The sequence below is a fragment of the Vidua chalybeata genome, chromosome 8 (assembly GCF_026979565.1).
Source record: "Vidua chalybeata isolate OUT-0048 chromosome 8, bVidCha1 merged haplotype, whole genome shotgun sequence".
In the NCBI taxonomy this organism is placed as follows: domain Eukaryota; kingdom Metazoa; phylum Chordata; class Aves; order Passeriformes; family Viduidae; genus Vidua; species Vidua chalybeata.
Window position 1 is genome coordinate 34,986,477 of NC_071537.1, and position 12,360 is coordinate 34,998,836.

The following is a 12,360-nucleotide window of genomic DNA, read 5'->3' on the forward strand; positions in this document are numbered from 1 at the left end:
TACTGTAGTGGTTTTGGTTCGCCAATTTGAGATTTCCCGGCCAATGCAACAAATAATGTGGTGGGCTGAGTGCTGGCTAAATGCCAGTGCACTCACTAGAATGTACTTACTCATTTCCTGCTGTGAGATAGGATGAGGAGGGAGGCAAAGCAGGCTCAAAACTTCAAAAGGGTATAAACAAAACAGTATTACTAGTTTTTAACATTAATTTTTAACAGTATTATTTAGTTATTAACAGTAACTAAAATAAAGAATGATAAGAATCAAAATAAAACTTTTAGAACATGTCTCCTCTGCCCTACAATCTTTTCTTTCCTACTAACAACATACAGAAGCAATTCACTTTATCACCTCTGGAATATCACTCAGGGAGAGGAGTGTCCCTTGCCGTGCCATGGAAACTTCTCCACAAGGAACAGTTTCCTCGTGGCTTTTAATTTTCACGGCTAGCAGCTGCCTGGGAGTCTGCAATTGTGAAGTCCCTCCCATCTTTTTGCAGCTTTCTCACAGCTATGTTTATGGGCCATGTCAACTTATGGGGTGCTATTTTAAGGATGAGCTGTTTAAGAGTAAAAGTTCTCTTTATCTATCTTTGAAATCATCTTCATCTCTGGGAACAGAGGTCTTCTTCTCTCCCTGGGGGCACAGGGTCTTCATCACTCTTCTCTCTCTCTCTGTTCAAACTTCTCATGGGATCACAGCTACTTCAACATCTGCTTACTTTAGCATGGAGGCCTTTGCTCATATCTTCAATTTGAATGCTTCATCCCACATACTTTTCAATGAGTTACAGGGAAAAAGAGTCTGATGTGTCAATTATATTCTTCTCCATAGCTTTACACGAGGATTTCAGCTTGAACTTAAGGCATCTCCCCATCCTCCTGCCATATGGAACTTGATTCTTTCTTTACTGACCTTGGTGTCTTCTTGTTGTTTCTCTATGTGTCTTCACTCTGTCCTTTTCTCTCGCTGAGGAAGGATTGAAGTTCTACAAGACTTATTTGGGCACTGTAAGAGTTAAGATCTCACCTGGGACTTGCAGATGGTGATTCCTGCAGGGACGTGATCCCTGCCAGGCGATGGCCAGATTACTCATGGTGATGGATCTTCAGGCCCCACTGGGGCTGTGTCAGAATTTCAGGGGGCCCGGGCTAGGACAGCAGCAGCCACTCTGGCCACGTGGCTGTTTTCCAGCCCCTGCTGTGTTCAATTCCAGCCCCTGCTGTGTTCAATTCCAGCTGTGAGGCCGCTTTCTGCACAAGGCTGCAGAGCCACCTTGGGTTTTTCGGTGGCCGCACTGTGGGGAGGGCCAGGATCTCGTTGGCCAGGCTTAGACTCAGTGGCCGATGGTGTCCCCTCCCCCTGGCCTGCAGCTGCCCTACCTTGGCTGGGGCCCTGCAGCCTCCCCTCCTGTCGTGGTTTGACATGGAGGTGAATTTTTTCAGGAAGTTGGGTCAAACCAATCAGTGGTCAGGTTTGGATATTGGCACCTGGAGTGACCACTGAAAGTATGGACATGCCTCTGAGAACACAGGGGGTTAAAAGCAGGAACTCCCAGGGGAACTGTCTCTTTGGTTCCGGTCGTCAGAGAGTGCAGACTCTCCCCTGCCCAGCCACGGGCTGGGTGCAGGAGGGGAAGCCACGCGGCCTTGCCCAGGTAGGCCGAGGGGCTGAGGGTCTGGAACCGAGCCAGCTCCTGTGGACGGAAGGGTGGAGAGAAGCGGAGATGCCTTTGTTTCCCCCCCGCCCCCCCCCCCAGGGGGAAAGAGACAGAGAGCCTGACGGCACCTGGAAATTTGCCGGCAGAGGAGAAGGAGAAGGGGGGGGGGATGGTGCCCAGCGTGGGAGACGGAATGCTGGACCGAGATATCAGCCGTCCAGGGAGTCTGAACTTTTAACCCTTTCCAGGAAATGAGGGCTTTGTAAAATATTACTCCTCCTCGATTTGTAGTGGAAGAGAGACAGTCCGGGACCTGAGATGTTAGAAGAAGAAACTTTTAGGTGGGAGGAGATGATGAAGTAGCTTTTGACTGGACTTTTCTTGTTAGCCATGGACTGAACCAAAATCTCCTGCAATAGAGACTGCATTTTAGGGGGATGCAGTGGTGACCCAAGGAGACCTGCTTCAGTTTCTAACAGCACAGGAATGGCAAGAACAGAGGAAAGCTGAGGAGGGAATGGTGATGCCCTCTGTCTTCGGGAAGATGATGATCTCTGTTCCTGGACCCTTGGCCCCAGGGGAAAATGGGGGGCACTGTAGTCCCAGGATGAGAAACTGAACTGTTATATCTTTGGGTCCGTGGCAAAGCATCCTTAAAGGAGCCCTATGAGCAGTCTGTCCATGCACGGTGGTGAGAGCACTGTGACATGGAATTGAGAGTGTCACACTGGCAGATTTTCTCCGGGCGGTTGCCATGTGTGACAGGGAAACACAGGAGGTGGCAACTGTGTTTCCTGGGGGGTCTGTGGTGCAAGAGAGACTTCTCTCTCCCTTGATAGACTGAGTATTGATTATCTGAAGGGTGGCAACTTGATCAGGAATCCCGGGTGATGTTTCATAGGGGGTTTTTTGGAAATTGGGAGGAGGAGGGGTGTTTTAAAAGGTCTTCATCCTGGATTTAGTTCATGTGTTTTCTGTAGTAGTAGTTTAATAAAGTTTTTTTTTCCCTTTGTTATTAAGCTTGGGCCTGCTCTGCTCTGTTCCTGATAACATCTCACAGCATTTACTTGGGAAGGTGTATTTTCATGGGGGCACTGGCATTGCGCCAGTGTCCAACCATGACACCTCCCCTGCCCGGCCACCGGGCCAGGAGGGGGAAGTGAAGTGTTGCACTTCGGTGAGCGTGCTTTTGGGGCCCAGAGCACGCTGCCTAAAAAGAAGCTAACAAATAAAAAGCAAGGATGGATCTCTGTTTGGACGTCCAAAGAGTGTTTCTTCTAAGAGGGTCCAGGGACAAAGACAAAAACAGGGTGGAAGGCACAGGGTTAAATAAGGGGAAGAAGGGGTGGATCTGAGGGACAAGGGCCAATGGAAACAGGGGGAAGTGGTGCAGGGGAGGAGCAGTAAACCGGGGGAACCAACAAGGCAACAGTAGTGGAGCAAGGTGGCAAATGAGAGCCAGTGGGGATTGGAAAAGGAGAGAACATTCTTGGGGGGGGTGCCAGTATGGAAAAGGGGGCTGAACACTGGTGACATCAACTGGAGGAGCCAGTAAAACTTAAAAAATTAACATGTGCTTGCAGAGGCTTACGGGAGGGAGGCTTTTCTCACCCTAACCCTGAGGGGTGTTTCTCCTAGCCTGTTTCTGCCCTTCCAAGGTTGAAGCGCTGTAGTCTCTGTGGCTCCCCAGCCTCCACAGGGAAGAACCTCTCTCCAGATGCCAGAAGAAAGCTTTTCCTGGCGTTTCTTAGTTTTTAACATGTGTGTTCACAGGGGCTTGTTCAGCTTTCTAGTGGTTTAACAACATGTCAGCCGTCAAAACTAGTCACTCTTTGGTGTTTTTAGACATGGAGGAAGCTCTCAGCAGCTCCTCTCAGAAAAATCATTTCAGTAGGTGGCTTCTTCCTGCCTCACCAAATGCCACTTAATGCAAAAGCAGCACAACTAGTAATTACAACTTGCATCCCCACTTTTATAAACATGTCCCCCAGCACATAGCTGCTGCCTCTTTGATTCCAGCCTTGATACCTTTTGCTCTTGGCAGTATCAGAGCTTCTGCTCTTTTCCTGTACTGTAACAAATATTTGTTACCAAGTCTGGAACCCAGCCGACCAAAAATGGGGAAGGCAGAATTCTCATTGCTACTGCACCAGCATATTCTGGTCTGTCTTGCAAAATCTTTTTATGATTGTTTCCAGGGCCACTGTGCAACTTGAACAGTTTCTTCCTTTTTTAGGAAGCGAAAGATAACTTGTAATAGATTTCATTTGGGATGTTGGGGTTTTTTTCTTTTTTTCCTGCTGCTCTTCCTGTGCTTTTTAATTCCCTGCCATGCTCAGCAACAAGGGTGTGTTGTTTTTATTCTCCCCATGTTTTATGTGGTATTTGGTTGTCTTAAAATCATTCCCTCCTTGATAAATAAGCAGCATTCAGAAGGAAAGAAAGGGAAGTGCAAGGTTAATGTTCAGCTTCTACCCAGTATGTGTCTTAGTTTAATTTAAAAATGTGTATGTATATAACATCAATAAACTTCCATATTAGGAGAAAGCCTCTCTAGCTAATTGAGTGAAGAGGTATCTATAGAAATAATCACTTTGGGATCTAGTGTTTGCACCTTCAGTTAGTCTTCTCTGAAAGAGGTGACATCTACCCTCTTCATGTGGATATAATTTCTGATTTTAGTCTGAACTGATTGAGCACAACCAGACTGCTGCTTTAATCTAGGTATAGTATGTGTTGTATCCCATACCTCTGATCCTAAAAGACACACCTCTTGTTCTGGAAAAACCTCCCACTTTTACGTGGCAGAGGCTGATTTTCTCTCTCTCAGTGGAGATACTCCACAGCAAGCTTTTGATGTTAAACTCAGAACCGAAATGATGGTTGCTGTTCTCGTGTGTGCCTGAAGCGTATGTGAGTGAAAACCTCCTTGTATTTGATATCCTGCAAACTGGAAGAGTGTGATTTTTCCAACTGAAACCAAAATGTTGGGATTTTGCTGTCCTCTTCCATCAGCGTCTTAATTTATGAAGCTGAAATGGAAGTTGGCCTAAGCAACATCTGACTGATACTTGTGCTTGAGAACAGAGCCAAAAGCTGAGCAAACTTTTGTTTGGGGAACAGGAATGTTGCTTTGCTAGGTTAAGTAAAACATAAGTGTTGTATTGCACTAGATTTGATTTCTGAAGAAATAATTATTTAGTTGGTTTTGTCTGTTTTTGGTACAGGTTATTAATGCTGCTTTAGCTCTTGCTGCCAGACCAAAAAGTCAAGTTGTGAAAAACAACATGGAGATGTATAGGAGTTCATGGGAGAATCACATCCGTGTTCTTACTGAAGCTGTGGATGACATAACAAGTATTGATGATTTCCTTGCTGTATCAGGTATGATAATTTTCAGAATCCAGTTGTTCTTTTATATGCTTTGAAAAATTTTCATCACTTTTCAATAGGAAAACGGTGAAAGATGAGATTGTATAGTGATTTGTGAACGCATTGCTGTTGTTTCAAATGTCCCCACCCAGTGGATATTCCTGCTGTGCATGGTGTAGAGCTGGGCAGAAGTCCCTGGGGCTGACCAGGTGGGTGTGACAGGGGTACATTTATCCATCCCCACAGCTTCATTTACCTCTGCAGTTTCAAATCCTCTCTGCAGCTGTGAGAAGTGTCCGAGGAAAGAAAGTGCATATCCCTGTGCATACAGCTTAAACAAGAGGTTCTTGTGATACCCTGTGTTCCAGTTGCTGGGGAATGCACAGTAGAATTTCTGGAATTTTCAGTGTCACGGATATTTGTCACACAGAATATACTTTCACAGATCTCTTCAGTGAAAGAGGCCTTGGGTAGTAAACTGTATTTACTGAAGCAGTGTCTTCAGCATTTAAAAAGAAGAGAGAAAACAGTTGTTTCAGTTTTTGCAGTTTAAAGATCCCAGTTCTGAATTAAGTTTCTGCCCTCACAGTCTCACTTTCCTTAGTGAGGAAAACAGAAGCATTTCAGTTGCACAGTGCCTTTTTTTTTTTTCTGTTGCTCCTGCTAAAATACACCTTCATATGCATAGTTTACAAATCCTTGTATTGTGAAGCGCATGTAAATTTATATAATTCTACTTTTCTGATTTCTCTTAAAGTAGCATAACATGGAAAGGAAGGAAAAGTTTGTCTCATCTGCCTCAAATGTGGTCTAATTTCGGTGTGGTCAGTGGGCTCTGTGCTTGCCCATTTCTCTTTGGGCATGTCCTTTGGGCTTACTTCCATTAGTTAGGACTGCTTGGTTTATGCAGCAGTAGGAAACACGAGTAGTTCTGCAGGTGTCAGTAGTTTAAAACCCTTGTAAGTGAACTCACAGCTAAGTTCATATTCCCAAGGTTTGCTTTGCTCATTAAACCTGAGGGTTTAATGCCTGGAAGGGGCAGAGTTTGGGTGTTCATTGCTCTAAAGCTTACTTGGTATCATCACTGTGGGGGCTGGAAGCTGCTGGAATGGAGTCCCAGTAAGTGAGTGGTGTTTTTCTTACCATCAGGGTGTGGATACTGCAGTGCAACCAGCATGAGCAGAGATGGCTGTTCAGGCCCTTTGTGGGTCTGCTGATGTGGGATACAGACTTCTCCTCAGGGTAGGGAAATTCTCCTTGCTTTACAAGGCCAGCTGGTGTACCTGGCAAGTGACTTAGATCTGAGTGTAGGAGAATTCGCTGCAAATAGTGTGGCTTAGTTATTTATAGTTTCTCTCCTGTGTGTATCTCAACATCTTCATACAGAGTAGCATAACCTGAGAACTATTTTCTCCCCCTGTAAGTTAGCCTTTGATGGAAGTGCTTTATGAACCTGCCTTTGCTTATAGTGCAAATCTTCCCTGTTCCTGAGATTTCCTGAAATTTATGCAGGTTTTGCTAAAGCTGTTAATAAAGAAATGAAACAAGTCAATTGCTAATGAATAAAATACATGAATCTCTTTAAAACTCAGGAGATTCCACAATAGGTTAAAAATCTGTCAGATTTATTGAGCTCAATTATTATTTTTATCTATACAGCTATGATTCATTGAAATGGCACATTTCAGGTTTGGTTTTTTTTCCCCCCCCAAAATTTCTTGGACTGGAAGAATAAAATTAAGCAATCCAATAATAACTGTGTAGAAGAAAAATCTGTCATTGGGCAGCTGCTCATTTCAGAGAAGACTCCTGGCTTTTTAGTGTATTTATAGTCTTTGGTTGAACACATTAAAGTGATTGACTGTTTCACAGTAAGTAAGAGCAGAAACTATTTCAGGTAGCACTGATGTGTAGGCCTACATGCCATGAGGTCCAAGAAAGGCAAACATTGCTGTATTTCCTTTAAACTGTGTGTAGCACATCTTCTGTAAGCTTTGGTAGAACCCTTTGGCACATGTTAATTTAATTTGTTTAAGCTTCAAGTGTCATGCTTGTTCTTAAGGGCTCTGTTGAGAAGATATTTCTCTATGGCAATGTCACCTTTTTGCTCTGGGAAGGTTTTTTTTACTAATTCATGTACAAAGAAGTAATTATTAGGAGTAATTGTAAGGAGCAGTGCAAACCACTCTTGGTTTACTCCACAGGGTATTAGCACCATTGCTGTGTTCTGAGGGATTAAAACATTCACATACTGCTCTGTCTAAATAGAAGGGTTAGAAGTGTAATAGGAGATGGTATCTGCCCTTTTTTGGAAATGACTCAATAATTAGGAAAGGTAATGTGCATTGAGGGTTTTGCATCGTGTTTGAGAGGAAGGGAATTCCAGAACTGGTATTTAATGGCTCTGTTTTATTTCTACAGAAATTAGTATTGCACCTCTCGTGCCAGCGTGGGCATTCTGGGCAAGAAATACCTTTTTAAATAGCAGATTCCTTTCAAAACAGGTTCTGGCTGTGGCAGCTCCTCACTCATGTGACTTAGAGTTGCTGAGTTTGCAGGTGGTGGGGGAAAGGATGAATCCTGGAGTGTCAGAATTGCATTCAGAGTTACAGGACACTTTTTAGGAAATACAGTAAACACACCTTCCCCAGTGGTTCTGGCGATTCAGAACTCTGCATCATACAGGAGAATTGCCTACTTTAAAGTACATTTAAAATTTCTTCGTGGACTGATTGAGAGGTCAGTTATTTCTGACAATCCTGCCTGTCCCACTGGCACTCAGGGAATGAGAATTGTGAGCATTTGGAAGGTTGGTTGTTTTTTTCTTGATGCTTATTTTTTTGTTTTGTTTGTTTTTTAAATTTTTTTAATTGTCTCATAAATGATATCTAATAAAAAACAAAATGCTGCTCTTCTTTTTCTGTATTGGTCTTTGATTTTCAGATTCATGCATCTTGAAATTGGATTTTTTTTCAGTTGTGTTTTGTTCTTGCCAGTTATATGGTACTATAATCAAAGGAGAACAACAAAAAAAAAAGACGAAATCAGGTCTTTTGCAAGTGAATAAGAGGTCTGATTGGAAATAGTTGCAGCAGAGGTCTGTTCCTTATAAAGGAAAGCAAGAGTTAATGACTTGTGTTAAAAAAAACTCATTGTAATTATGAAACATTATAAATTATGATACTGTTGTTCATAGATTTGTTACACCTTGTAGGAACAGAGAATCAGTCTCAGCCTATCGGTTTTGGATAGTTAATTTATGCAAGGAAGAATGTGGGTGTTAATCTTTACAACCCACTGACATTAAGTTAAAAAATTACTGTCATCCATTTATCATGATGATGTGAAGTCTGCAGATCCATAAATTAAAATGTGCTGTTGCATTTGAGGCATGAATTTCCAGGAAACTGGTTTTGTTCTGCTTGTAATTGCATTCATGGTGGTAAATCTGAAGTTTTATCCTCAAGCCTCTGCTCTTGTAAACTGGCTCTTAGTGTCTTCTCCCTCGTACAATTAGCCTGAAACAGAGTTTGAGGCTCGTTTCCCGATGTTGATTCTTCTGTGTTATTTTAATACTCTTTTATTCAAAACTGCCTTAGTGAACGTAGTGGGTGTAGGTAGAAAATCTGAAATGTCAGTATTTCCTTCTTTTGTATGTATGTTTTCTGCTCCTGATGATGGTGTGTAATTGCAATGACAGGCTAATTGCAATTATTAAGTATTTCAATTTTGTCATATGTTAGAAAAACAGTAAGAAAAGACTTGGCTTTTTTAGTCCCAGAATTAACTTTTTCAAGGATCATATAGGTAAGATCTGAAGTGTGTTTATATATACAAAATTCTCAGGACCTGTGGGGTGGTGTTTTTTTTTTTTTTTTTCCCTTTCTGTTGTCTTTTTGAAGAGCTTGCATGACAGTCCCCTGCACTGCTTCTGTGTCCTGTTAAAGTCATTGCCCAAACTAAGATTTCATCAGCTGGGCCTTCTCTTCAGCCTCCCTAATGCTGTCCTGAATTTTGCTCGTTGTGATATTTATAATATCACAATGCTTAAATTCCTTTAATAGTAGCTCCTCTTTTGCCAAAATGGAAGTGCCATGTTTTCATAAACCCGTTTCCTTGTTCGTCTCTTTTCTCATTCCTCCATGTGTGTGAGTAAATCTGTCGTCTTCAAGTACAGTCCACAAATGACCCAGAGCCTTTTTTGTTGTGTAAAATGAAGTCTGTGCTCTCTGCCCTTTTATGTAACTTCTTAAAATAAAATTTGTCTAAAGTGCATTTTGTCCCTTTTAATTGCATCAGCACTTTTAGCTGAATTAATTTTTTAAGATAAATCCGTTCCAAATAATGGGTAATAAGTCATTAGACACTGAGAGGGCTTTGTCTGATGTCCAGTTTGTTATTTCCCTGCCAGAAGTTCTGTTTGCTGCTCTTTTCCTGATGAAGTCACAGGGAATGCTGTGACTTCCATGTCTGCCTCGGGTGAGGGTTTGTGTCCTTGCCCCCTGCAGTTTGCACTGCTGTATTGGCAAATGTGGACACAGGCAAATCAATCTGCAGTGGAATCAATCTGCAGAGGGCCTCTGGTAGTCCTGTGAACAGAACAGTATTTTATAATGAATCCACAGGTGCTCCACAAATTCAGCTCCTTACAGGAGCTGGCCTGAGGGCTCTTAAATAGGTAAAGACTTCAGAGACTGCTGAAGAAATTCTGTGATGGGATAAAGGATCATTCAAGATTACCTGAGCAGGCAAAAGAGAACAGCATTTATGCTGAGGAACTGGGACCAATCAGTGGCTCCTGACAAGAAGGACAAGAGCCATCGTTCACTTTCCTGTGGTACTCTTGTTCTGGGGTGATGGGCAGACTTTCAGAGCAGATCCAAGGAAACCTTGCACATTTTTCCCACCAAATGGAGCACAGAAGATGACATTCCACATGTGGAGTGTGCAGGGAATTCCTGAAAAGTCTGAAATCATGCAAGCTAGATGTCTTTTCCAGTCTTGTAGTCTTTCCCTTGGAATCTAAAAATTAAGTTTTTCCAAGCATGGTGGGAAACAGTACGATGCCACCATGTTAGAACAAAAGTTGCCTTTTAATGTAAACCTGTGCCATCAGAAACTACTTTTAATTCAAGGCAAGCAGCAAAAGATTGGATTTTACAGTAAAGCTGTTGGAGAAAATCCTTTTTGTGGGCGCAAACAGCCTTATGGCCATCAACAACAGCTAAGAGATGATATTTTGGTCTGCTTTTGTTTGATTTCAGTGAAAATTTCTCAGTTCAACATCAGGAAAAAGAACCTACCATATGTATTTTAGCCACAGGCTTATTTTTGAAAACGTAATTTACTGATCACAAAGAGGGAGCAAATGCCCAGCTTCACTTCTTTCCCCAACATTTATAGCTCCAGATCTGGAGCCCCAGCTGCTGCTGCTGCAGTTTCTAGAGCTGGGAGAGATCTTCAGAAGTTGATTAGGAAAGAGTGGGTCAGGTGGACTTGATGACCATGTGGGATAGCATGTATGAAACAGCTGAACAGAGAAGCAGAATTAAAGACTAACAAGGATTAGAAGAAAGCTCTGAAGATTCTCTACTAAAAGCATCTTGTGCAGAGCAGGGCAAACTTCCAATTTCCTGCAGAAATTCAGTTTGAGACTTCTTCAGTTATATGTGGTCCAGATCTTGGTTTTAATTTGGTCTTAGCAAGTATTGTACAACAAATCCTAAGCAATGCAACACAACTAGTATTAATCTACTGCAATAAAATGTAAAAAATGTCTGCTTGGCAAATCCCTTCTCCTGCTTGCATCACTGAGAGAAGAATGAAGTTCATCTGAATCACGCCAATTAAGAGTAGATTCATGTAAGAGTATTTCCATAAGATATATTTTTGGAGGATGGGGACTGGAGAAGGAAGCACTGACCCAGTGCTTTATTATTTCTATGTAGTACTAAACCAGTTGAGCATTTTTAGAAAAGAAACCTCTTGGTTTGTTTGTACTAATTCCTGGCTGGATTGCACAGAAGTCAGTTTCTCTTTGGTAATGTTCTTCTCCAGCCTGTTCCAGGTTTAAGGGTTATTTTTGGCTTTCGTTGCATTTTTTGGAAGAGCTACATGAGATGGACTTTTGTGTCTCAGCTCTATTCCTGTGTATATTGTTGATGTTCTTTGTAGGCTTTGTATTAATGTCTGTTTGTGATGGATGGCATAAAGCAGCTGAATGAAGTTTGTGCAGTTCTTTGCTCACGTTCTCCTGGACTCGGGTACCATGGATTGCACTGAGCAGCTGTCAGTCTTAACACACTTCATCCTTAAGGGACCTTAAATTAGACAGTTGCAGGCTTTGTCATTGTCTCTGCATTAGTATTAAGCCAGTGTTTGTTATGAATAATAACTTTTTTAAGAAAAGTAGTTGTTAAATAGGTGATTTATTTTTTTTTTACCAAGTCTGATGAGCATTTCTTCCTCCATCTTCAGCTGAATACATTTCCTAAGCTTAGTCTCCCTTGTTTTTCTTCAGTACTCAGTGGACAGAGAAGCTCATTTTGGGAGAGTGTGACTGCTTGTTCTGGATGATGCAGTCATTCTCTCTTAAATACAGAAAATACTTGCTGAGATTAGACTAATATAAAATGTTATTAATTCTCCCCTTCATCTTCTGGTCTGATGTATTTCCTGTTGGTAGTGAGGTTTTTTTAAATGTGTAGCAGATCTGTAGCATTTTTGTGCAATAGAGGCAGACCTTTCCTCAATTTCTTCAAAATTACTTTGCATCAGCCATTAAAAAAAAAAAAAACCCTCATGTCTGTTTAGTTCCTCTGCCTTTTCACATCCCTAAATGCAATTACATGCGAGTACTCTTCCAGGTTTTATAATGTTCTTGAATATCACACAGCCTTCCTTATCTCTGCCCTGTGGTAGTTACTCTGCTGTTGAGCTGTTCTTCATTGTTCAGTGTCACATTCTGTATATAAAGGTATTCTTAAGAAAAAACTTTCTTGATGCTGTCCTGTTAATGGCATCGTATTAATTTATCCATGATTGTGTTATAGTCTACCCAGTGCTGGGTTTTTTTTTCCTCCCAGAACCTCAGGTGATCTGAAAGAATAATTTATAGTTGCCATAGGAGGCAGGCAGGCAGGATGGAAACAGGCCAAGATATGAAGGGGGTGTTAATATCTTTTTGTTACACTTGAAGGGAAGAGAAGGCTCTGGGGTTTTAGTATAAAACCCCTTTTTCTTGTTAGCAACAAAACCAGCAAACTTCAAGCTAAAGATGGCTTAATGTAACTTAATTTCTGACAGTTTGAGAGAGGAGGGTGCAGAGC

At 42.0% G+C, this 12,360-nt stretch overlaps 1 protein-coding gene across 7 annotated transcripts in view; it reads left to right on the plus strand.

Moving 5' to 3' along the window:
- The window catches only part of CTNNA3 (catenin alpha 3), a 430,920-nt gene that overhangs the window by 295,668 nt on the left and 122,892 nt on the right, over positions 1-12,360 (plus strand). For all 7 annotated transcript variants that reach the window (XM_053948596.1, XM_053948593.1, XM_053948594.1 and 4 more), the window contains one exon: positions 4,888-5,044. In XM_053948596.1, coding sequence (XP_053804571.1) covers positions 4,888-5,044 — 157 coding nt within the window. The remainder of the gene's footprint in view (positions 1-4,887; positions 5,045-12,360) is intronic.